This window comes from Schistocerca serialis, chromosome 3 (genome assembly GCF_023864345.2).
Source record: "Schistocerca serialis cubense isolate TAMUIC-IGC-003099 chromosome 3, iqSchSeri2.2, whole genome shotgun sequence".
NCBI lineage: Eukaryota > Metazoa > Arthropoda > Insecta > Orthoptera > Acrididae > Schistocerca > Schistocerca serialis.
This window is the reverse complement of record NC_064640.1, coordinates 661,792,141-661,817,458: the sequence shown is the minus strand read 5'-3', so window position 1 is coordinate 661,817,458 and position 25,318 is coordinate 661,792,141. Positions and strand designations below refer to the sequence as shown.

General features: G+C 40.1%; 1 protein-coding gene across 1 annotated transcript in view; it reads left to right on the top strand.

Annotated features, from left to right (window-relative positions):
* Nucleotides 1–25,318, top strand: part of LOC126470542 (8-oxo-dGDP phosphatase NUDT18) — a 173,237-nt gene that overhangs the window by 5,279 nt on the left and 142,640 nt on the right. The window contains exon 2 of the mRNA XM_050098473.1: nucleotides 17,853–18,043. Coding sequence (XP_049954430.1) covers nucleotides 17,853–18,043 — 191 coding nt within the window. The remainder of the gene's footprint in view (nucleotides 1–17,852; nucleotides 18,044–25,318) is intronic.

Here is a 25,318-nt window from a genome sequence, read left to right as displayed (position 1 = left end):
ATCTTCTATGGGTTGCAGGGGTTACGACCCCTGGGGAGGTGGGTGGGTATTCATGCATGGCTGTCTTCACTTACACGTTGTAGCTACGCAAGGCGTCTAAATTTGTTTATATTTAGTTTGCCCCCCACCCAAAACACCCCATTTCCCGCGCTTGTCCCGTTAGTGTCATTAGGCTTCTTGTGGAAAGTGTGTGTGTTTGTTTTTGTTTCCGCCATATTTGTGACGTCATGGGTCAAAGCAGACGGGTGGGATCGGATGCTTCCGTATTTCCAGTGAATCTGGTGTTAGAACTACATGCTAAAGCATTTAATACTATTTTTTTTATTTTATTTAAAACCTGGCCTCTTAGATGTTTAAGCTCTGTAGGTTAAGACTACTCTGAGAGGGAGGTGAAAATGTAGTGTGTTGTCTTACCTTTTTTTCCCCTCACATGTCTATATGGAGTCATATTCTGGGATAACCCATCAGTGAAGAAGACTGTTTGTTGTACAGAAGCGTGTAATAATGAGAATAAATGGTGTCACCTTTAGATTCACTGGGTAAATGACTCTGTAAATAATTGGAAACACTGAAAATAAGTCTTGCAGTGTATTTATGGTATTGCAAAGTTTATTGTCAATCAGTCACAGTTGCAAAATGACAGCAACATTCATAAACAAGAGAAATACCTTGCCCTTCACTCAGCATTAGTATGTGACACAAAGGAGTAAGGTGTTGAGCCATGAATATCTCCACCTAGTGATGATAAAAAAAATAATGGAAACACAAACTGAAATTGTCTGATTGACAGTTCCTAGCCCATAGAGGAATTGCTGAATGTATAATAATGGTGTGTGTGTGTGTGTGTGTGTGTGTGTGTGTGTGTGTGTGTGTGTGTGTGTGTGTGAGAGAGAGAGAGAGAGAGAGAGAGAGAGAGAGAGAGAGAGAGAGAGAGAGAGAGATTGGGGGGGGGGGGGGGCACATGTGTTTGTAGATGATCTGGACCTTTTAATGTTTTGTCTCAGATCAGTGCCTACTTTGTCATTCATAAAGTTAAGCAGTAGTACTTTAGTAGACTAGCTGTTGACCAATTCTGTTTTGTTATGCTATGCTGTATTTGGATACCTTCTGCTAAAGTATGCAAAATAGTTCCTGGTTCATTGTGGATTCTACCTACAACAATTAGAAAATAAAGCTCATTGCTCACATAGTTTCATTGCCCAATATGGAGCACAAAGCATAGGTATGATGACTGCATTGTTTCAGGAAGTTGCACAATATCCCCCTACAACAGTCTACACAGAGCAGGAATTGTTCCTCTGCTGCCCCCATGCATTGCAAAAATTTGAGAAAAAAAAAAGTTTATACATATTTTGCAACTCAGAAGTGTGTCACCCAATTGAAACAAAAGAGAAAATTTGCATTTTGAGTTAAGAATTGGAAAAAGAGATACAAGGTACAAAAAGGCAGATTTATCACATATTGTTGTTGCTGTTGTCATCATTGTTGGTTGTGGGAGGGGGAGGGATTTGACATTTAGTATCTCGATCAGAAGCTGGCAGTAACTTATGTTGTTTGTTGCTTATTGTAGCTCCATCAGTATTATGAATTTTTAGTCTTCCAGCTTTTTTTCCATTTCAGGGGTCAAACAGTTATTGGAATAATTATACAATTATCCTCTGTTTATAATTTTGCATGCACACTAAAAATTAAACACCACTTCCTATGAATATATTGTAAACTGATCTGTGTATTTAGTATAAAAATTTCATTTAATGTTACGGTACATGGAATTATATTTAGACAGTTACAATGTAAAAGTTGAGATTTTCATTGCAGTAAGTTCATTTACTTCTATAGTGTTCCAATTTCAACATCCAAAGTTCTCTTTAAACTTAAACATATTAGAGCGTTACCTGCACTACTACACTTTTCGTATTCAAATTAAGAGAAATGTGTATCAAACAAAAATATAAAACATTATAGCTTAGTAGCAACAAAAGAGAGGAGAAACGTAACATAGAGTGGCAAATGACAGTAACTGATGATGTGTAGGACACAATTGTGGGCGTTTCAATTCTCAGCCTTGAATTGTACCATTACTCTCCAGGCGGCAAATGATGTCTAACGCAGTGACAACAAAGTTTGCCTTATAAGTAATGTATAGTAGAAATGATTATGTTGGAGTTAAGTAACGATTGTCGTATGTTATACACCAGACCTTCCTCAGTGTAGAAAGCAGGGCAAAACCGAAGATTGCAGTACTACCTATTGGTTTTGACCTGCGACGCCATCAAGATGGTTGACACATGTGTTTAAAGTTCTTGATTTACTTGTTGTGGCAAATTCTGATAAAATACCAAGCTTCAATGGTTGCCTCCATTGTCAGCTGTGACTAAGTCTGACTATTGAGTAACTGGCGAGGCTCTCTCTGTTATACCCAGAGGATGGCATCTGATTTGCTGGGTTACATCATGATGACCTCATAAGTGGCATGTACTGAGGTGGCACCCTCTATGTCCATAATTTGTGTTGCACTCCTATCCAGCTGCTCTTGCTGCACCATCACTCGTATTGGGCAGTAAAGTGTGAGACGTCTTCTTTCGACTCTTTCTTTATCAAGTGCAAGCTTCCATACATTGCTAAGCAGATAGCTGGTGTGTCTATTAAAATTGTTTTCACATAGTCTAATTTCGACTGCTTCCCTGCTCACAGAATGCAAATAGTGTGATGGGTGAGCAAGTATCCTCATTTCACAGGCTGGGCTCAACCACTGCTGATTTTTTGAAGTTTATGTGTTTAAGATGATGCTGATTTTCAGCATAGTGATTTGCAATAGTCTGTATAGGCTGGTCTACACAACTTTTGCCACACTCACAAGGAATATTGTAAATTCTAGATACGCTCGGGCCAAGATCATCTGTAATGGGTCACAACATTTCTTTAATTTTTGTAAATGACCAGAAGACTGATGATTCCATGCTTGTTTAGGGCTCTTACCTTGTTAGTTGTTGCACCACAGAATGGAATCCCTGCTATGTGTTGGTCCTCCTCACTTCCTTGAAGTTAATATAAATTTGAGATAATCTTGGCCTGAGAGTACAAGGAATTTGTGATGTTTCTTTTGAATCTGGCAAAAGTTAAGTGGAGCAGTCTATACGGACTGTTGCTGGTCACTGTGCTGAGGATCAAAGTCACTTTAAATATAGGAATTAAAAGAATTAAAAAACAGCCATGGCTGAGCACAACCCATTAGAAAAGCACAAGATTTAGTTTGATCAAATGAGAATACTTACTCGTGCATCATACGATTTAGACTAGCAGTTGAAATTAGGCTATGTGAAAACAGCTTTAATGGAGACATCAGCTATGCACTTAGCAGTGCATGGAAGTGTGCACTTGATAAAGAAGGAGCACGGAGGAAGACTTCTTGCAATTTACCATCCGATGCGAGTAATAGCACTGCAAGTGAGCCTCGATTGGGAGCGCTGACATAATCTGTGGTCGTAGCGTGCTGTTTCCTTGGGGTCACCAGGGCATAGTCCGACCAAACAGATGCCACCCTCTAGGTATAAAAGTGAGAGCCTTGCCAGTTTCACGAGTCAGATGTAGCCTCCGAAAGTTTTGGAGGCAATCATTGAGAGCTTGAAATTTTATCTGACTTTGATGCTGCAAGTGAGCTGAGCTTTTTATGCAAGGACTCCATTGTGAAAGGTTTCGTAGCCATACCCCTATTGCAAGCTTATGCAGTAAAGCGACCATGACATCACTCATTAACTACATATGTGAACAGACACAAATAATGTGAAAAACATTTAATTGTAGAAATAATGTGATACTAATGGGGCAACATAGGAATTCGGGGCTTTAGGTGGGGATAAACTAAATGTACGGCAGTCTATAATGAAAACGTACCAAAACAAAGACAAATAGGTAAATCAAAGCAAAGCAAGTCCTCCGTAAGTAGCAAAATCACAATGAAAAAGCCCAAAAAAACTGATATCAGAAATTTCAGTCAACCTGAATAGCTCAAACGAAGTCCACGATGCCACAAAGACTCACACATAACTCCATAACCCGGTACTGGAAATTTCACTCATCTATATAGCTAAAATGAAATCTGCAGTACCATAAAACTGACCCGTATAACTAATATCAAAAACATAACCTCACTATTGTTGGTAAAACAACCTCCTTAATACGTATTGGTCACAATCCAGTATAACTGCCAACAGCTGTCAACACAACACAAAAAAGAAAAACAATCGTAAAAATTGCATTAACACCCACTTGTGCGCATAAACTCACTTGCCATACATACTGCAACAAAAAAGCATACTTACCAACAAAAGTCAGCTGACACACAAATCTGGCAATTGAGTGATAGCAAAATAATGTCATCAGCACCTTCTCTCGACTAGCCAAACCTAGATTTCTCAATCCAGGAACCCAACCAGATAGAAAGAGGTACATTCTCCCACTGACAGTGCCACATACTCTACATCTACATGCATACTTTACAAACCTCCACACGATGCATGGCACAGGGTACTTTGTATCACTACTAAACATCTTCTCTCCTGTTCCACATGCAAATAGAAAAAAAATGACTGTATGAGCCCTAATTTCTTGCATCTTATCTTCATGGTCCTTACATAAAATGAATGTTGGCAGCAATAGAAACATTCTGCAGTCGGCATCAAATGCTTGTTCTCAAAATTTGCATGGTAGTGTTTTGCAGAAAGAGCATAGTCTTCCCTCCAGTGATTCCTATATTCACAAAACATCTCCATAGTACTTGCGTGCTGAGTGAACCTACTTTCTTTAATCTGACCTGTTGGGGATCCCAAACACTTGAACAGTGCTCAAGATTGGGGTGCACTAACATTCTGTATGCTGTCTCCTTTCTAGATGAGCTACACTTTCCCAAAATTCTCCCAATAAACTGAAGTTAAACATTTGCATTCCCTACTACCAACCTGACATACTCATTCCATTTCATACTGCTTTGCAACGTTACACCTAGATATTTAATCAAAGTAACTGTGGCAAGCTGCACGCTACTAATGCTGTATTTGAGTGTTACAGGGCTCTTTCTCCTACTCGTCTGTATTAACTTACATTTTTCCACATTTATAGAAACCTCTCATTCATCAGACCAAGTAGAAATTTTCTTTAAGTCATCTTGTTTATTCCTGCAGTCACTCAATGACAACACCTTCATGTGTGTAGTCTGGATGTAGCAACTTTGTTCAGTCTCATACCTTTTCAACAAACATAACACTTCACACACTTGACAGTGAAACCAAACAACTGTCGAAATTTACTCGTGGACAACATGTTGTCCCCCATTGTGTTATGCGGAGACCTACTCGTGAACTACATTGTCACATATGTAACTAACAAAAAATGAAACCAAATTAAATCTTCAACCATAAACAACACATTGCACTAATAATTCCAAACCCTAAAATGAATCTATTGCCCATAACTGCCAACTTCACAATAACCCACTAATGAACCGCCACAAACTCTTGCAGTGTTGTTCTCACAAACAGAACCCAGGAAGTCCAGTGAATCACTAACAGCACTCACAAATAATTTAGAAACATAGACATCTCAAATTAGAGTGTGCCGTCTGCAAATGCAATCCATTTCAAATATGCTGTGCTACCATGAAATCATACACCACAATACAGTTGCATCATGGTTCAAAGCAGATGTCTAGTATCGTGACCTGCAAGCAGAACAGGCTTTTGTATATTTCAGTACAGAACGGACCCAAGTAGTTTCTAATATATTGTCGTATGCGAGCTGTAAATCATCGGAAGTTGTAGGAGGACCACTACTCCATTTGAAGTAGAATTTGATGTTCACCTAAGTTATGGGAGGGAATAATTACAATCCCTGTTGTTATACTTGTGAAGGATTTCATAAGCCTGTGGCTGTCTAAGTGTAATCCATATTAAAAGTGCAGGAAGAAAGGAAGACATTTATTCCCCCCAGGGGACTCGCATTTCTTTTGTGAGTACCCACTTGGCTACCACGAGGCCCCAGCCTATGCAGCATTACTTCCTTTCTGTGTTGCAACTATATACTTTCATTATCCCTTTCCCCTCTGAATCTCCATTAGATGGTTTTGTTGGTGCAGACCCTGCTTGATTTGGGAATTGAGTTTACGCTTCTGACATTGTCTACAACTTTTAATTAAATAAATACATGGTCCCCACTGTTGGGTTTGACCTGCCACCAATTTTCAGAACTCTCCACAAGTGTAGAGCGTGAAGGGAAGGTCGCACAGTGCAGTATATGCATTTCCATCTTTGCACACTTCCCTTTTATAAGGCAGTACACCCAAAACCTAGCGTGGTAGCCATCCCATGGGGGGGGAGGGGGTCAAGTTCCTGCATGGTGGTAGCCCCCTGACCATGCAGGGATTGCACTGTTGGTGCCTCAGGTGAAAACTCCCATGTCTTCCAAGCAGTGTTTGTCCATCGTGACTGGGGCACGGGGACTCCAAACAACAGATTACTGGCCAGGTAGCCGTTGTTGAAGCTGGGTGGCATCCATTAGGAGAGCCCCCATGGGTGACAACATGGCGGATGAGCTGCAAATGAAGCGGATGAAGTTACCTTGTGCTGATGGACATATGGTCCCAGAAGTATCTGTGGATGGAAAGTACTCATTTAGTGCAGAGAGAGATGATCCTAAATTGTTCCCTTCCCTGTGTATGCCGTGTGTGGAATATAGGGCTAAGCAGCAAGCAGAGAAATACTACCCCAATAAGCAGTTTGCACAAGGACTGACGGGAATCCCTTCTTGGCCAAAAAGCCCTTATTCTTTGTGGAGAACGTAGAAGACATGTGGTGACACACATCCTCACTACCTTACACAAGTGGGGTCTCAGAGGACCGCTCCCGATTTTTATCCAGAACTTCTTGTCTCATCATATTTTCTGAGTTCAGCTTGGTGGTATGTCCTGTCATTGCACTCTGCTTTCAGGGGGCTTTCGGTTGCTCCCCAAACGGGGCACCTTGCCTGCCTTTCTTCCTACGTCTCCTGTTTCCTTCTTTTTTTTTTTTTCTTTCTTATGTAGCCTGCATTGACCTTTTGATCGCAGGGTTTTCTTATCCTAGGTTTTGCATGGTAGGCCACCTCTGATGTACAGTAATGTAGACTACTGTTGGACGAAAGAGTGTCTGAGAAGGTAGTAGTTTGGTCCCTTTAAGCTTCCAACCAACCGAGACATTTATTTGTGATTGGCCGGAGAATGTTGATGTGCACAATAATGTAATACAGTGTTTTGTGATGATCATTAAAATAACTGTTTCTGCCTTTAAAATAATACCAAATTTGTGACATTCTCTTAAACAGTGAGGTCAGATATGTAAAAAATGTATAGTTCATTGGCTTAGTGGTCAGACTACAAATCTGAAGGCTAGGGTTTCAATGTCTAGTCAGTTCAGATACTCTTTCTGTCATTTAGAGCCTCTTTTACCTCTAGCAATGATTTGTAAATGCAAAAATTCCGTGTCACATTATGGTTTTTAGTTTACATTAAACTGTAGGTTCCTCTATAATTTGGGGTTTGTTAGCTCATTGGTCAGAGGATAATGTCTGGTGAAGCAGCACTGTTGTGGTAAAGCCAAGTTAGGCATTGAGGACAACTTTACATGCTTATCTTAACAACCAAACTAAATGTGTCCATGTAATGTAATTTGACCGTTTCTTTTCTAAAGCTTTGTAAGTAAAAGATACGAGCACACCATTTCCTGTAGCTATGGTATGACTGTTGCATTGTGAAACAGGAGCATTCACAGGAAGCAGAAGTAATGTGCAGTGAGCAAAAGTAGGAAAAATATGCAGGAGAATAGAACTATGTTTCTTGACCTAGCCAAACTTCCCATTTCTCCCTAAGTCTTCTGCGCCCAAAATGCTTTCAATGCTTTTACAAGAAACCTCCAAATTGTGAGTAGTAAGGCCTGGGCTGAAAGCTGTGAAGCCACAATAAGACTGATATTTAAATCTTGCTTGGGATGTTTGCTTACTGTATTTATGGGTCTTACTGTTAACAATCATCATCCTGCACAACATAATGTTTTCTTATGCCTGAATGGTAAGGGTATGTCACCCGACAGTGCCACCTGAAGGTTATTTTTTCTTTATAATGACAGAACACCAAATTATATTAAAATGATAAACAAATTTTCACTTCAGGACAGTTGTGACCACCTTCATTACAGTAAATAGCAGAATGTTACTATACTCTTGCAATTACGTCAGTGTTACCTGAGATCTTTTACAAAACTGCCTGTGTAATACTTGAAACAACATTAGGAGTCCAATATCCTTGTTTATAAAACTAAATTTTCTATCCTTGTTCGTAAAACTAAATTTTCTGTAATTTACTATTATTTGAATTCTTGGTTCTTCGGAAGTGTTAGTATCGCAGGTGTGTGGCCACTTAAACAGCCAGTACATCCATTCACAGTGAATGAATTTAATTTTTAAAGTGTTATTTCATCAACACTCAACTTACCTATATATGGGTATATTGTCTGTGACTGATAATGGTTATAAAACAGTTCCAGATTTGTTACAATTTTAGCCTGTTAAACTATTGCAAGCCTTTGGCACTGTGATTTTCTGCCATTGTAAAGTATACAGTTACATTGTAAAGTATACAGTTCCCTGCCATATGTAGCTATTGTGAACATGTCTCTAATCTATCTCTCACATTACATTTAACAACAATTATTTGTGTAAAGCCTTTGTAAAATATTGGGTGTTAGTACATTAGTCGAAACAGACAATTAGGAAATGGGATGTTGAAAAAATTAGCTCATGAATTCACTTTGATGCCATATATGGGAATGTGTTAAAAGTACACTGCATTCTTTGTGTAATAGCAACAAAATAGGAAAGGGCAATTTTTTTACCAATTCAAAAGCTCAGAAGTAGGCCAAACAACTATAATTACAAGCCATAAGTAGGTTAATACTGACTTTTGTGACTTAGCAAAAGCCTTATTAAGACTAAATGCATTTAGATTTGTTTTAAAGCATCTCCAGTGGTCAAATGTTTTTGTTACTTATATCATTCTTCATAGTCTTCTACATATATGTGGTAGATTTTAGGACACAGCACCATCAGTAATGCTAAACGTATTCGTGTTTTTTATGTTGTGAAGGTCCACTGCCATCTTGCCATTTCATGTACTTCAATAAGGCATTTAGCAGTCGTAGAAGATGATATTAAAGTATGTAACTCATACAACTACAGCTGGGGAAAAATGGGGCCATAAAACAAAGAAGACAACTTCTATAATTACTGTTTTCCCACTGTGTATGGCGTAGGCTTGATAAGGCTGATAATTAGTACCTGAGAGAATTTTTGGCACCCTACTTCCTTTCACTCGATGAGACACTGTGTGGATGTTCAGAATTTTCCTGTTGTTGTGGTCTTCAGTCCTGAGACTGGTTTGATGCAGATCGCCATGCTACTCTATCCTGTGCAAGCTTCTTCATCTCCCAGTACCTACTGCAACCTACATCCTTCTGTATCTGCTTAGTGTATTCATCTCTTGGTCTCCCTCTACTTTTTTACCCCCCACGCTACCCTCAAATGCTAAGTTTGTGAGCCCTTGATGCCTCAGAACATGTCCTACTAACTGGTCCCTTCTTCTTGTCAAGTTGTGCCACAAACTTCTCTTCTCCCCAATTCTATTCAATACCTCCTCATTAGTTATGTGATCTACCCATCTAATCTGCAGCGTTCTTCTGTAGCACATTTCAAAAGCTTCTATTCTCTTCTTGTCCAAACTATTTATTGTCCATGTTCCACTTCCATACATGGCTACACTCCATACAAATACTTTTAGAAATGACTTCCTGACACTTAAATCTAGACTCGATGTTAACAAATTTCGCTTCTTCAGAAACGCTTTCCTTGCCATTGTCAGTCTACATTTTATGTCCTCTCTACTTTGACCATCATCAGTTATTTTGCTCCCCAAATAGCAAAACTCCTTTACTACTTTAAGTGTCTCATTTCCTAATCTAATTCCCTTAGCATCACTTGATTTAATTCGACTACAAGCCATTATCCTCGTTTTGCATTTGTTGATATTCATCTTATATCCTCCTTTCAGGGCACTGTCCATTCCGTTCAACTGCTCTTCCAGGTCCGTTGCTGTCTCTGACAGAATTACAATGTCATCGGCGAACCTTAAAGTTTTTATTTCTTCTCGATGGATTTTAATACCTACTCCAAATTTTTCTTTTGTTTCCTTTACTGCATGCTCAATATACAGATTGAATAACATCGGGGAGAGGTTACAACCCTGTCTCACTCCCTTCCCAACAACTGCTTCCCTTTCATGTCCCTCGGCTCTTATAACTGCCATCTGGTTTCTTTACAAGTTGTAAATAGTCTTTCGCTCGCTGCATTTTACCCCTGCCACCTTCAGAATTCGAAAGAGAGTATTCCAGTCAACATTGTCAAAAGCTTTCTCTAAGTCTACAAATGCTAGAAATGTAAGTTTGCCTTTCCTTAATCTATTTTCTAAGATAAGTCGTATGGTAAGTATTGCCTCATGTGTTCCAACATTTCTACGGAATCCAAACTAATCTTCTCCGAGGTCGGCTTCTACCAGTTTTTCCATTTGTCTGTAAAGAATTCGTGTTAGTATTTTGCAGCTGTGACTTATTAAACTGATAGTTCGGTAATTTTCACATCTGTCAACACATGCTTTCTTTAGGATTGGAATTATTATATTCTTCTTGAAGTCAGAGGATATTTCCCCTATCTCGTACATCTTGCTCACCAGATGGTAGAGTTTTGTCAGGACTGGCTCTCCCAAGGCCATCAGTAGTTCTAATGGAATGTTGTCTACTCCCGAGGCCTTGTTTCGACTCAGGTCTTTCAGAGCTCTGTCAGACTCTTCGCGCAGTATCATATCTCCCATTTCATCTTCATCTACATCCTCTTCCATTTCCATAATATTGTCCTCAAGTACATCGCCCTTGTATAGATCCTCTATATACTCCTTTCACGTGTATGCTTTCCCTTCTTTGCTTAGAACTGGGTTTCCATCTGAGCTCTTGATATTCATACAAGTGGTTCTCTTTTCTTCAAAGGCCTCTTTAATTTTCCTGTAGGCAGTATCTATCTTACCCATAGTGAGATTAGTCTCTACATCCTTATATTTGTCCTCTAGCCATCCCTGCTCAGCCATTTTGCACTTCTTGTCGATCTCATTTTTGAGACGTTTGTATTCTGTTTTGCCTGCTTCATTTACGGCATATTGTGTCATAGTGTGCAGCCATCACCTCTTGACAGACCTGGTGTAGCAACTGGAAGGTGCTGGAATGTATGGCGTGGGGAATGACAACCTGGTGTCTGTCTCGTTCCGTACTCAGTGATATTATCCTTTTCCTAAGGGGGTTAATGAAGAGTTTTGTGATTTGGCACTTTTGCTGCCACTTCTCCCTTGTTGGCCAGATACTAGTAATGACAATTTCTTTCACAACCTGCTGTTTCAGAGTGGAAGCCACTACATAAATGTGCTAGAAACTTCAGCTACAAAAATGGGTATTCTGTGTATTCCATAGACAACTGGTACAAATACAACATGTGAAATAGTGTGAACACATGGCCTTAACAGAACAGTTATCTGCTAGTTTAACAGTGGTGCACTCAAGAATCTGTATAATGAAGCTTATCCAAATAGAGAATTGGGTGAACACTTACAACCAACAGTGTTTACTAATAGGGTCTTTTGAAGTCAATGTAGTTGGGGTCCCAAGGCTATGTTGTAATGGGCCTTGTTTCGACTCAGGTCTTTCAGAGCTCTGTCAGACTCTTCGCGCAGTATCATATCTCCCATTTCATCTTTGAGGTGTGCTCTGATGTACCTCATATGTTTGCATTCCTGTACTATCTACTCTGTGTCATAGTTAGTGTGCAGCAATCATCCCTTCACAGACTTGGTGTAGCAACTGGAAGGTGCTGGAATGTAGGACATGGGGAATGACAACCTGGTGTCTGTCTCTTTCTGTACTCAGTGATATTATGCCTTTATTTAAGAAGATGCAGTGACATAAAAAGCTCTGTTATTGACTGGCAGTTTAATGTTAGTAGGCCAACAATTTATTAGGTATAGTAGCATTGCCCATAGTGGAGCATCCTGCCTCATGTCTTATGCCTCTTTGGAATGCATTCATTGCAAAATTTTCCATCTAATTTAAGACTTCTGCATTGATTTGGAAGCAAAGCTCATTTGCTTGACCAAATTTTGTGCTTAAACTTAGTGGTATTAGAGACAGGGCATCTGAATTGGCATGCTATCTAGCAGTATGAAAATGAAGTATTGTAATTATGAGATCAAGAGCTGTCAATCGCTGAACTGGTATGCTATTTTGTGCAGCTTATTGAATATCAGTATCAGTTCTTAATATATCTCCATGCAGAATGACTTTCTTAGAAATAGGTGTAGAAATTTGAATAGGATATAAAATAGCCATGCCTGTTTTCCAATTTAGCATTAGTTTCTTTGACCTATGGAATGAATATTTTATGTGAAAGTTACAGAGTCTTCACTGTTATAGGAGTTTCAGTGTTCTAAAGTGCCAAAGATGTCATACTGTGAAGTGTTGGCTTCTAGGACCAATGGTTTCCCAGTCGGAGTTTAGCTCAGAAGTGGACCCAACATTGCTGTTCTTTAGTGCAGCATAATTTTGTTTGTAGGCAGGCAACTATTTAAAAGGAACTCCTTTTATGCTAAACTGCAAAAGTTGGTTGCACGATTGTGGCTGACCTTGGAATGAACTTTGCATAGTAGTTTAGCACTCACTGAAACTGTTAACTCTGTAAATGTTTGATAGAAAAGGAAAAAGGAAGGAACATTAGGATTTAGTGTTCCATTTACTTAGATGTGGAAAGTTGGATAAATATAGAAGATTGTACAATTACCGATTACTATGATGCTGTGTTTATATTGCTGCTGAGAATATAGCCCAAGTTTTTGATTCCTTCTCTGAATGATTTACATTTGTGCAAATTGGAGTGCAAGCCACAGTATTGTAAAATCTGGCAGAAGAGAGACATTATTTAAGTGGTGACATTTTGTATACGAGTTTATCTAAAAACTTGGCACATGCCAGAATACCTTTATAGTTGCTCAAGGTAGTGCTTAAACAGGCATGATTGTAACTTTGATAAAAATTTTCCTCCATAATGGCTGAATGGACTGAATTTGTTAGTCTGCTGGTTGAGTAGTTTCAAATTAGTGGACTGTAGCTAACCATTAAAGCCCCACCCCGAAGTTTTTAAGGAATCTAACTCACGTCTGTAAGATGCCGCATCATCTGAATTGTGTGTCATACAATGATATGCCTTTGTGGGTACATTCAATGGCATATGTGGATACTGTCTGAAAAATATTGTGAATAGGGTTAGCTGTAAAGAAGTAATAAATTAAAGTGTCTTGCATGGTACTGCAGTTGTATTGCATGAACAGTTAAAATATAATAATCATTTTGTGAAAGGTGCCAGTGATAAAAATTTTGCTAATTGTAATACTTTCAACTTATTGAGTTAACGGTCAATAACTATATAAAATATTGAAAATCAAACTGTTCTTGCCCCTGGAAGCCGTTAGATGGGCAACTTTTGGACTGTGCCCTTGATTAGCCATTTAGTAATACAGATAAGTCTTCCAAACTGGGTCTGCAAGATTTAAAGTTCCCATATAGACTTGATCATCTGTGGCAAATGTAACCACAAAGGCATGAATGAGAGAAATATTTACACATGAGACTTGGGAGAAGTCCCACTTGACACAAAGCCAAAGTATTGGTGTATCATAGAAAATATGATTGTCCTTGCTTTTTGCAGTGGTGACTTGTAGTGTTTTTCTCATAAGTGACCAAATTTACAGAGTTGATAAATGTTGGCAGCTTAAGTCTTGGAGTATTACAGGGCCCATCCAGGAAAAAAAATACCTAATGGAGTTAGGGGTCTGTTACTTTACTAGCCGTGCAGCAAATAAAAATCCAATGTCTTACCACTGTTCTACTTCACATGAGGAAGAATCAGAAGATTTGGAGGCACTGGCATGGAAAACTTTCTTCAAATTGTAATGGAAAGGGATAGATGGTGAATTAGTAAAAATGGCTTCATTTATTTTGACATTTAATGGAAAATGTATCCTAGGGAACACATGGCTTATGTTTTGACTGCACCACTTTGGCTTGTAAAGGAGAAGCAACATGGAGCATATGTGGTTAGGCTGCACAGTGTGGAATCATTTGTTCTCTTCTCTAGCATGTGATAATTGCTCTCACCTGATGTAGAGATTACACTGGGTACCCTGAAGAAAGAAAAATACAGGAGCTGAGATAGTGAAGCTGATTGCTACTATTTTTCTTTTGGTCATCAGTCTGCTGGCTGGTTTGATGAGGCCCACCAAAGCTTCCTCTCTTTGCCATCGTCTTCATCTCAGAGTAGAATTTGCATCCTATGTTGGGGATGTATTCCAGTCTGTCTTCCCCTGCAATTTTTACCTTCGACAGCTCCGTGTAGAACCATGGCAGTTATTACCCAATATCTGAAGATATGTGCTATTATCCTGTTCTGTTTTTTTGTCATTGTTTTCTATATGTTTCTTTGTTCGCCGATACTGCAGAGAACCTCCTCATTTCTTACCTTATCAGCCCATCTGATTTTCAACATCCTTCTGTAGCACCACATCACAAATGCTTTCTCTTCTTTTCCAGTGTTTCCACAGTATATGATTCTCTATCCTACAATGCTGTGCTCCAGTGCATGTCCTCAGAAATTTGTTCCTCAGATTACTTCCTAAAATTACTTTAGATGAAAAAAAGTCTGCAGAGCTATGTAAGCCTATATTCACTACCGCATTGACCTCAGCTCTTTAAATGCCAATCTGAAAGTCAACACTTCAACATAAGTGCCAGCTCAAACATCTGCCTTTGTAAATAGAAACACAAGATTGCATTAGCTCAAAACCTGCTGCTCCTTCCACACAGGAAGAAAAGTATGTATATACCAGCACAGTAAAGCTTCTAGTGCGCGACAGACAGACTCAAGAAAAAAGACAAGCAGTGCCACTTTCAGGAAAGTACCACAGTCTCCACTGAAAGAAAAAAAAAGCATGAAGGGGATATTCAGGTGCAGAGAAATACAGTTTGCAAACTGTTGGGCCATGCGAATCTCTTTGTGTCTGATGGATCTATTAATTTCAGTACAGAGACGTGATAAAGTGGCATCCATACACTAGCGGAACATTGGTGGGTACAGAATGCATGTGGAGGAACTTAAACTTGCAGCACAGCAAAGGCAATTGTGCTAATTTTTACAGCACAATTTTTATGGATTTTGACTTTTCTATGCAAAGTGGATATAGCATCCACAGTAAGGGTGACCTCAGTGTAGAGAGAACTAATAGTGAGTGACTATCATTGCAGCTGATGCATATCACATCTTGTCTTTCCACATACTTACAAACAAAAAACCAACTTAACAAATCATTTAAATGAACAGCATGTTGCCATATTTTCCACTGAGGTGATGTACCACAGTTTTAAATCTGAATCATTCTGTATAATAGCAAGATGTTGCAATTGTGATACAGAGCATGCAAATAACTAACTGTAAATGTGCATCATAAGGTCACTAGAATTTACTCTGTATCTACCCCCTCAGAAACCAGTATATCAGAAGATACTCCATAACCACATGACACAGTTACCTTCACCATTCCTCTTATCTGCAGATAATATGGGACATAGAGTGCGGGACATCACCACCATCTGGCCCTGTGGTAGAGCTGGTGAGACCCCTTTGTTGACAGGACATGAGGCAGAGACCCCATTTCAGTGCTCCTGTGGGATCGTTCCCCTCAGTCAATTTATTTTTCAATAAGATTTACTATCCTCTTACATGTTGCCCAGTGGGAGATTGCAGACAGTCTACGCTCCAGTGACCACGTGCTCATCTGGAAACTCCTGTCATGCAGAGCAGCAAATGGGCGCTAAACAGGGTAAAGTGGATACTTAACAGCCACTTTGTTGTGCTTGAATGTTGAGTGGGTCTAGAAACAGTGTCAGCTGCACCACTGAAGCATCCATTGTACATTCTTCTGGTTAATTGTGTGTGTTGGTACATATGATTGGCTACTGAGGATTTCTCAAAGTGGCTGTGGCTTCATTGCATGATGGGAAGTTCTTCCTATTTTACCTATGAAGAAGGCAGGACAACTGTTAAACTCTAATTTATATATTCTACTGTGAGGTTTTTATGTTTACTACATGAGGCAAGTGGTGTCGTAAGTTTGTTGTTTGTGAAAAAAGATATTTTATCTCAGTATTTTTAAATAAGTAGCAATTTTTTGTGATGTGCCTCAGTAGGAAATGCTTGTGTAGATTTGTTGTCAGTCTTTTTTTTTCCTGCAGTACTTCTGTTACTAACATTTGCCTTTATTTTATTGTATAGTTTGCCAACTGATTTTACTGAGTGCCAGTTATTCAGTGAAAGCCACCAATCTCTTGAAAACTGGACTCATTTCATATGATAACAGTGATAAGATGTCTTGTGACTTGCCTCATGACTGGTGCTGCATTCTGTTGTCAATTTCTAGAATTATTTTGAAAGAAACATTAGCAAACGTAACAGCTACTGTCATTAATGACTGTGCCTGTATGATCACATTGACGTCATTTCATGCATGTACTTGATGTGTTTCACAGTTTGCTGTAACTCTGCTACAAATATGTCACATTTGTTGAGTGAACAAGAAATTTTGGAAGCTTAGGAGGAAAAAATTGCTTAATAATTCACCTTACACTTTTTCCTTTGGCGAATGGTTACACTTTCTGTCACCATGATTTTAAAATTTGTAATTTGTCAAAGAACTAAAGTAAACATAAACATAAATATAAATATTGTGAAGCTTGGTCCTTTTTTGATATGTATTACTGTAGAAGGTTCATCAATTACTTATGTGCTAGTAACACTTTCAATAACAGCACATATGGCCTGTTTCAGAGGCCCAGTAGTCTCCTAAGTGTTCGATTTCCGTAGTGTCAACAGTTGTATGTGCACATTAGAATTTTTGCAGAAAGTATTTCATTTTTTGGAATAAGGTTTTTAAATTTTTGTGATACTTTTGTTTTACATGCTCATCATAATTTAGTAGTGGCTGTAAAGACCTCTGTGTCCTGTACCTCACAGTCCAATCACTGCTGAATTCAGATCAAGCCATCACAAACTGGGATCCCCAAGGCCTAAGCAGTGCTAGATGGCAGTCTTTCATATACAGTTGACTATATCATGATTGCATTAAGACGAGAGCGGTTTAATATTATCTCAAGATAATTGCAGGGACTTGAGCTGTAATCTTTGTTCATGAGTATTTCTGTGGGCCATGCCATGTCACTGAGTTATTTTGTTCATCTTTATGCAGTTGCTTATGTTAAATTGGAACAGTGTCTCTATGTACTCAAAGACAAGCAGGTATTTTTTGAAAATTTTGGCTTTACAGAAGCACAAAAAGTTTTTGTTTTGCTTAATTTATACCATGGCTGTGGCAAATGGTTGCATATTTTGTGCAAAATATTTTTGACATGAGACAAGCACCATATTTCCTGTCCTTTTGCTATATCACATTGTTCAGTGGTGCTTTCTACAAATTTGTTCATGTGACTAGAAGACCAATGCAAAAGCTGCCATTTTTTTTATTTGGGAGTATTGTATTATCTTTTTGTATTGTGATTATCTTCTAGTGTGTAATAATCATGAACTTTTTCTTCCTGCTCCTTTCCCTCCTGAAGGAATTTTGTTATTTCTTACAGCTGCCAAGGGAATAACACCATGTGTATCATCGGACTATGTACCTCTAGTGAAATCTACAGTAACGTACATTGTTATTGGAGTGCTCATGAATGAAGAGGGAGAGATCCTGATGATGCAGGAAGCCAAGAGTTCATGTTATGGCCAGTGGTACCTACCTGCAGGACGGGTTGAACCTGGGGAAGAAATAGAGGTATGTTAAGTGGAATTTGTATGTAATTTTGTGTGTTATTCGGAGTAGAATTTTCACTGGGGGGTGGGAGAGGGGGGGGGGAGAGAGAGAGAGAGAGAGAGAGAGAGAGAGAGAGAGAGAGAGAGAGAGAGAGAGGAAGAAGAAGAAGAAGAAATTACCAATTGCAGATGATCATCTATGACAGTAAATTTTACTACTGTTTTTGTAGTACACATTTAGAATTTTTGAAAGTTTTTTTATTACTACTTATTGAAATTACTCAAACATTTTTGGACAACACTCGTGTTTGTATACCACAGATATACCAGTAACAGGTTTATTACAAGAGTGGCTGCTTAGGACAATTTCATTGTGATCAGTCACAAGCCCAGTTCATGCAGTGTTCTCAAGGGTGATTAGGAGTACCATAACATATGAAATCCAACTCGGAGCCAATAACTGAAGCTAGAGCAGTCATAAACAAATGTAAACACTCGAGTCAGTAGGCAAGTGAAATTGGAAGTCTAGAACAAAATGGTTGTAGGCAAACTGCCTGTGGTGCTTAACAAATGGCTCCTTATAACAGAGCAGTGGCGTGCTCTGTATCCATTTAGCCCTTCAACACAGTTATAATTTCAATGTAGTGCTTTTTGAGGTATTGAGCCATTGAGGCAAAATGTCTGCATTTTCATTGCTGGTGGGCAGGGACTGACTTTACCTCCCCCTTTAACTAGCATGTAGGACCATAAATAGCCTGGGCAGTTGGAATACAGACATAGGAGTCTGTGTGATGGTGTGTTGAGGGCCATGGGCCCTGTGCTCACTTGACAGAGCCCAGTAGGTCCAAAAGCAAACAGTGCCTGTGCCTGTCCGACAGCTGTGCTTTACCAGGATCATTGATGGCGCAGATAGGTAACTTGCAGTGTGCTTGTTGTACAGGGCTATTACAAATGATTGAAGCGATTTCATAAATTCACTGTAGCTCCATTCATTGACATATGGTCACGACACACTACAGATACGTAGAAAAACTCATAAAGTTTTGTTCGGCTGAAGCCGCACTTCAGGTTTCTGCCGCCAGAGCGCTCGAGAGCGCAGTGAGACAAAATGGCGACAGGAGCCGAGAAAGCTTATGTCGTGCTTGAAATGCACTCACATCAGTCAGTCATAACAGTGCAACGTCACTTCAGGACGAAGTTCAACAAAGATCCACCAACTGCTAACTCCATTCGGCGATGGTATGCGCAGTTTAAAGCTTCTGGATGCCTCTGTAAGGGGAAATCAACGGGTCGGCCTGCAGTGAGCGAAGAAACGGTTGAACACGTGCGGGCAAGTTTCACGCGTAGCCCGCGGAAGTCGACGAATAAAGCAAGCAGGGAGCTAAACGTACCACAGCCGACAGTTTGGAAAATCTTACAGAAAAGGCTAAAGCAGAAGCCTTACTGTTTACAATTGCTACAAGCCCTGACACCCGATGACAAAGTCAAACGCTTTTAATTTTCAGCGCAGTTGCAACAGCTCATGGAAGAGGATGCGTTCAGTGCGAAACTTGTTTTCAGTGATGAAGCAACATTTTTTCTTAATGGTGAAGTGAACAGATACAATGTTCAAATCTGGGCAGTAGAGAATCCTCACGCATTCGTGCAGCAAATTCGCAATTCACCAAAAGTTAACGTGTTTTGTGCAATCTCACGGTTTAAAGTTTACGGCCCCTTTTTCTTCTGCGAAAAAAATGTTACAGGACACGTGTATCTGGACATGCTGGAAAATTGGCTCATGCCACAAATGGAGACCGACAGCGCCGACTTCATCTTTCAACAGGATGGTACTCCACCACACTTCCATCATGATGTTCGACATTTCTTAAACAGAAGATTGGAAAACCGATGGATTGGTCGTGGTGGAGATCATGATCAGCAATTCATGTCATGGCCTCCATGCTCTCCCGACTTAACCCCATGCGATTTCTTTCTGTGGGGTTATGTGAAAGATTCAGTATTTAAACCTCCTCTACCAAGAAACGTGCCAGAACTGCGAGCTCTCATCAACGATGCTTTCGAACTCATTGATGGGGACATGCTGCGCCGAGTGTGGGAGGAACTTGATTATCGGCTTGATGTCTGCCGAATCACTAAAGGGCACATATCGAACATTTGTGAATGCCTAAAAAAACTTTTTGAGTTTTTGTATGTGTGTGCAAAGCATTGTGAAAATATCTCAAATAATAAAGTTATTGTAGAGCTGTGAAATCACTTCAATCATTTGTAATAACCCTGTACTGTCATCTGATGACGTAGGGAGTGTTTCTGTCATATGAGTTTTGAATGTCCTAAATTGCTGCTCAGCATTTGCATTGGATGTAGGCTTAGGATGGAATGGAGGGGAGGTCAGGTGTTGCATGCTTACTGATAAAATATCATAAATGCTTTAATAAGAGAGTGGTTTAATGATCAGAAACTTGAGCTAAAATTTTCTAACTTAGGTGACACAAACTATGGGGCATTGTGTGCTACTATGGAGTAGTTTGCCCCCTCTATGGCAAATGTGTTTGCTAGGGTCTGGATTGTTGCCTGGGTATCTGTCCAAGTTAAGGCCATATAGGGAGAGCATCCACCACCAACAGCCACATTGTACCTCTGAATGGTCCAACATCATCTGTGAGAACCAGAGACCAGTAGTGCTCTGGTTTTGGCCACAATGAAAAACTTGTGGTGTGACGTGGGACTGCCTAATTTTGGGTGCGTGCAACAAAGGTGCAGACAGTTCTTTTGATCTCTCTCTCTCTCTCTCTCTCTCTCTCTCTCTCTCTCTCTAACCAGTATATGTAGTAAAACTCTTCCTTCATGCAGGCCATCCCCCACATCAGCTGGTGTAAAAACTGGAGAATTTATGTCCAGAGTGTGGGTGGTATTATGATCTGATAACCTACTTCCATTGCCAGCATGAAAACACCATTCCTTAAGATTGTGATGGAGATAGTAGTAGTTCTGGTTGGTCGCATCTGCCCCTTTCAGTAAATTCTCTAACCGTGCATGTTGAACTGAAACTACCACCCTGTGAAGCAACGTGTGGGTTCAAGCTACTTTGCATGATGAATTAGTCCAGCAGTAGTCACATGTTATCTTAGTGTTGAACTCACAGTGCCTTTTGGGTGTCGAATTCTTTGTCTGACCCTGTGGCTGTGGGTGACAGTCCGTACACGATAGCATGCAGGAAATTGTCCTAAATGGTTAATTATATCATTTTATACTCATGACATGCTTTCTTTTCTCATGGATTACAGTATTTTAAAAAAATGGAAATGAAATTCTAATAATTCGAACACCCATTAAAATGCTCCATTTGAATCATATGATGCCTGTGATGTCACTGGTTAGAATGCTGTTCTCGCTTTCATAAAGCTCATTCACAGTGATTTCTTGTTTTGGAATTTACATTTTGGAAAGTGAGTTACAAATGGTACTTAGTTCCACATTGTCCAAATATATCTATAAAAACCCCTGAAAATTGTTTTTTAGTGTTCCAAAGAATGGGAAGATGCATAAAATGTGGTAGCAACTCGCTCGTAGAGATCCAAATGACATAGTGGTCACTAAATGTGTGTGTGTGTGTGTGTGTGTGTGTGTGTGTGTGTGTGAGAGAGAGAGAGAGAGAGAGAGGATAGTTTTGATGTAAGTAAATACTCCATATGAACACTTTGTTGCTTGTAGCATAATCAGTGGCACACTGTACTTCTGTGCCAATGTTCTCAAGATCGGTCCTCATTCAGAGAGAGTTTCTTCCTTTTGTTTCTTTTTCCTTAATACTACTGTCTTCTTAAGCGCACTTTAAAGTTCTTGCAGAACTTTATTACAAATAAAGTATGAACCACAGCAATCAGCTGTCCTTTCATTTCAGGTTTTATTAATCAAATCTAGATTTTGCTTAGTGCATAGCCATTATTGATGCACGATTTCATAGTATCAATGCATGTCAGTCCCCTGTTGTTTATGACGAGGTATGTAGTTCCTCTTATTTACTGAATAGTTCATAGATGGTGCCAAATGTCAGCAAGATGGATAGTTGGTGTGGCTTGCCATTCCATTACAGATGTAGAGAGTACTAATCTCTGTGCCATTTCAAACAGACTTTAATTATAAGTAGAATAAAACCAATATACTGAATTGCTGTTATTAACACTGTACATGCATCTAAACAAATGTACCACAGAAAAAGTTATGTAGGTTCAGTGTTATAACCATTGTACTCATACAGTGTTAGGTTAATGGCTGCTCCTTATTGGCAAGACGGCAGGAGCTAGTTTGTACCTCCTGGGTCAAATCCCTCACTGCTTCCTAGCAAGCGATTCTCAAATAATTCCCAAAACTGCGCATTTTTCACAGTGCGTAGTTCATATAGAGGGTGCCATGCAGCCAGCTGATGTGTTCACTGCAAAGCCTACCTTCATTATACAGTAGTCTTCAACGAACTGTTGCAGAAGCCTGAACAATAGGGGGCCGACATACTAGGACATGCATTGATACTATCAAATAGTGTATTGGTAATGGCTATGCACTAACCGAAATCTAGATTTTATTAATAAAACCTGAAATGAAAGGATAACTGATTGCTGTGCTCTATCATTTTTAAAGTCATATCACAGTCGTTGAGTGCGTCCACATTCCTAATGGGAGGTAACTTGACTTTAAATTCTGTGTCACATTACATTTCAATATCTATTTTCCTTTGTTAGCTTCATTTTGCACCATATCAATTTTAGATGAATTTCAAGGATGATTTTTATAGCAAGAACAAACACGATTTATGGAACATAGTACTTACAGAGCAACATGTAAGATACAGGTTGTGCATAGCACTGAACGCATTGACTGGATGACAGTAATACAGGTAAAGAATAGGCTGAGAACTCGTTTGCGATTGCTTAAATAATACCGTTTCCTTGACGGTTTACTAGAATGCGCCACAGGGCCGATGAATTTGGCCCCCATAAGTGGACCTGTGAACTGCATGTATGCACGCCCTCTGAAATTGCGCATGTCACTAGTGAAGGTACATCACTCTTCCAGTCTAGAAGGTGGGAAAGCCACATACATATGACTAGGCTCATAAAAAATGCAGGGTACGTAAAAAAAAAAGCACTGGTACAGAAAAAAAGAACTGCTCTCAGAAGGCACTGAGATTACGAGTCACGAAAAACTCCAGTGACAATGCTGGCGTCCATTTCATCACCTTACGATGGTGGCTGCACAGCATGTGGCGTGTCGGCACTGGCGAGTAGGGGTGGAAGTGATGAGGGGCAGTTTGGCACACTATGACCACTCTCGTGGGAGGCTGCAGGGCAGGACCAAGGACATCATCTCCATGACACTCCTTATCGAGGCCAGTGGTCGGCGCCATGGTTATCGGTGGGAGCAGGAAGTGTCGGAGATGACGGCCACACGGAACCAGCCACGAAGCTCCGACGTGCACCCAGCTGGAACTAAAGCAGAGCTGGCGATATTAAATGTCTGAATCATGCGTTTGGCATCACCATTATATTGAGGATGAGATGGATCAACTGTGAGATGGCGAACACCACTAGCCTGAAAAAATGATGCAAATTCTCAAGAAAGATACTGGGGCTGTTATTGGAAACCACAGTATATGGAGCTACCTCAATTGCAAAAATCTTTGACACGGCCAAAATGGTGGTCGTTGCGGATGTGGACAGACAACGTGCCATGTAGAGAAACTTGGAATAGGCATCCAATGAGCCAATACTGATTTAGGAAGGGCCCAGCAAAATCAACATTTAGATGGTCCCATGAGTGCTGCGACATCAGCCAGGGGGAAAACAGTGCCCATGGGGCCACCTGTTGCTGAATGCAGTGAGTGGAAGTGGCAATAAGCCATGTAATGCCATCTATGTCTGGCCAATACACATGCTGGTGCGTCAAAGTTTTGGTGCGAGAGGGCCGCCAATGACAGACATGTAGAAGCCACAGTACGTTATTGTGTAAGGAAGTGATGTCAGTCTAATTCGGCCTTGACAGCATCGCGCAATGTGACAGGCACCTGCTGCGCCCAGAAAAAAACGAAGGGCGGTCGGACTCTTTCGTGGTGATGTGGGCCTGAAAACCGGTAGCACAACCAAGCCCAGGGAAAACAGAGATGAAAACTCAAAGCAGGGGGACTCTAGTTGCTGCTAAAGAACTTGATCAGACGCTAAATTTACCTCATACGTGATGTACCTAGCGACTGGAAGAAAGCGCAGGTCGTTCCCATTTTCAAGAAGGGTCGTAAATCAGATGCGAATAATTATAGGCCTATTTCGCTTACGTCAATCTGTTGTAGAATAATGGAACATGTTTTGTGTTCTCGTATTATGACGTTCTTAGATAATACAAATCTCCTTCATCATAACCAACATGGATTCCGCAAACAGAGATCATGTGAAACTCAGCTCGCCCTATTTGCCCAAGAAATTCACAGTGCCGTAGACACTGGCGAGCAGATTGATGCCGTATTCCTGGACTTCAGGAAGGCATTTGATACGGTTCCGCACTTACGTTTAGTGAAAAAAATACGAGCTTACGGAATATCGGACCAGGTTTGTGATTGGATTCAGGATTTCCTAGAAGAAAGAACACAACATGTCATTCTTAACGGTTCAAAATCTGCAGATGTAGAGGTAATTTCGGGAGTACCGCAGGGAAGCATGATAGGACCTTTATTGTTTACAATATACATAAATGACTTAGTTGACAACATCGGTAGCTCTGTGAGGCTATTTGCAGATGACACGGTTGTCTACAAGAAAGTAGCAACATCAGAAGACTCGTACGTACTCCAGGAGAACCTGCAGAGGATTAATGCATGGTGCGACAGCTGGCAGCTTTCCCTAAACGTAGATAAATGTAATATAATGCGCATACATAGGGGCAGAAATCCATTCCAGTACGATTATGCCATAGGTGGTAAATCATTGGAAGCGGTAACGACCGTAAAATACTTAGGAGTTACTATCCGGAGCGATCTGAAGTGGAATGATCACATAAAACAAATAGTGGGAAAAGCAGGCGCCAGGTTGAGATTCATAGGAAGAATTCTAACAAAATGTGACTCATCGACGAAATAAGTAGCTTACAAAACGCTTGTTCGTCCGATTCTTGAGTATTGCTCATCAGTATGGGACCCTTACCAGGTTGGATTAATAGAAGAGATAGACATGATCCAGCAAAAAGCAGCGCGATTCGTCATGGGGACATTTAGTCAGCGCGAGAGCGTTATGGAGATGCTGAACAAGCTCCAGTGGCG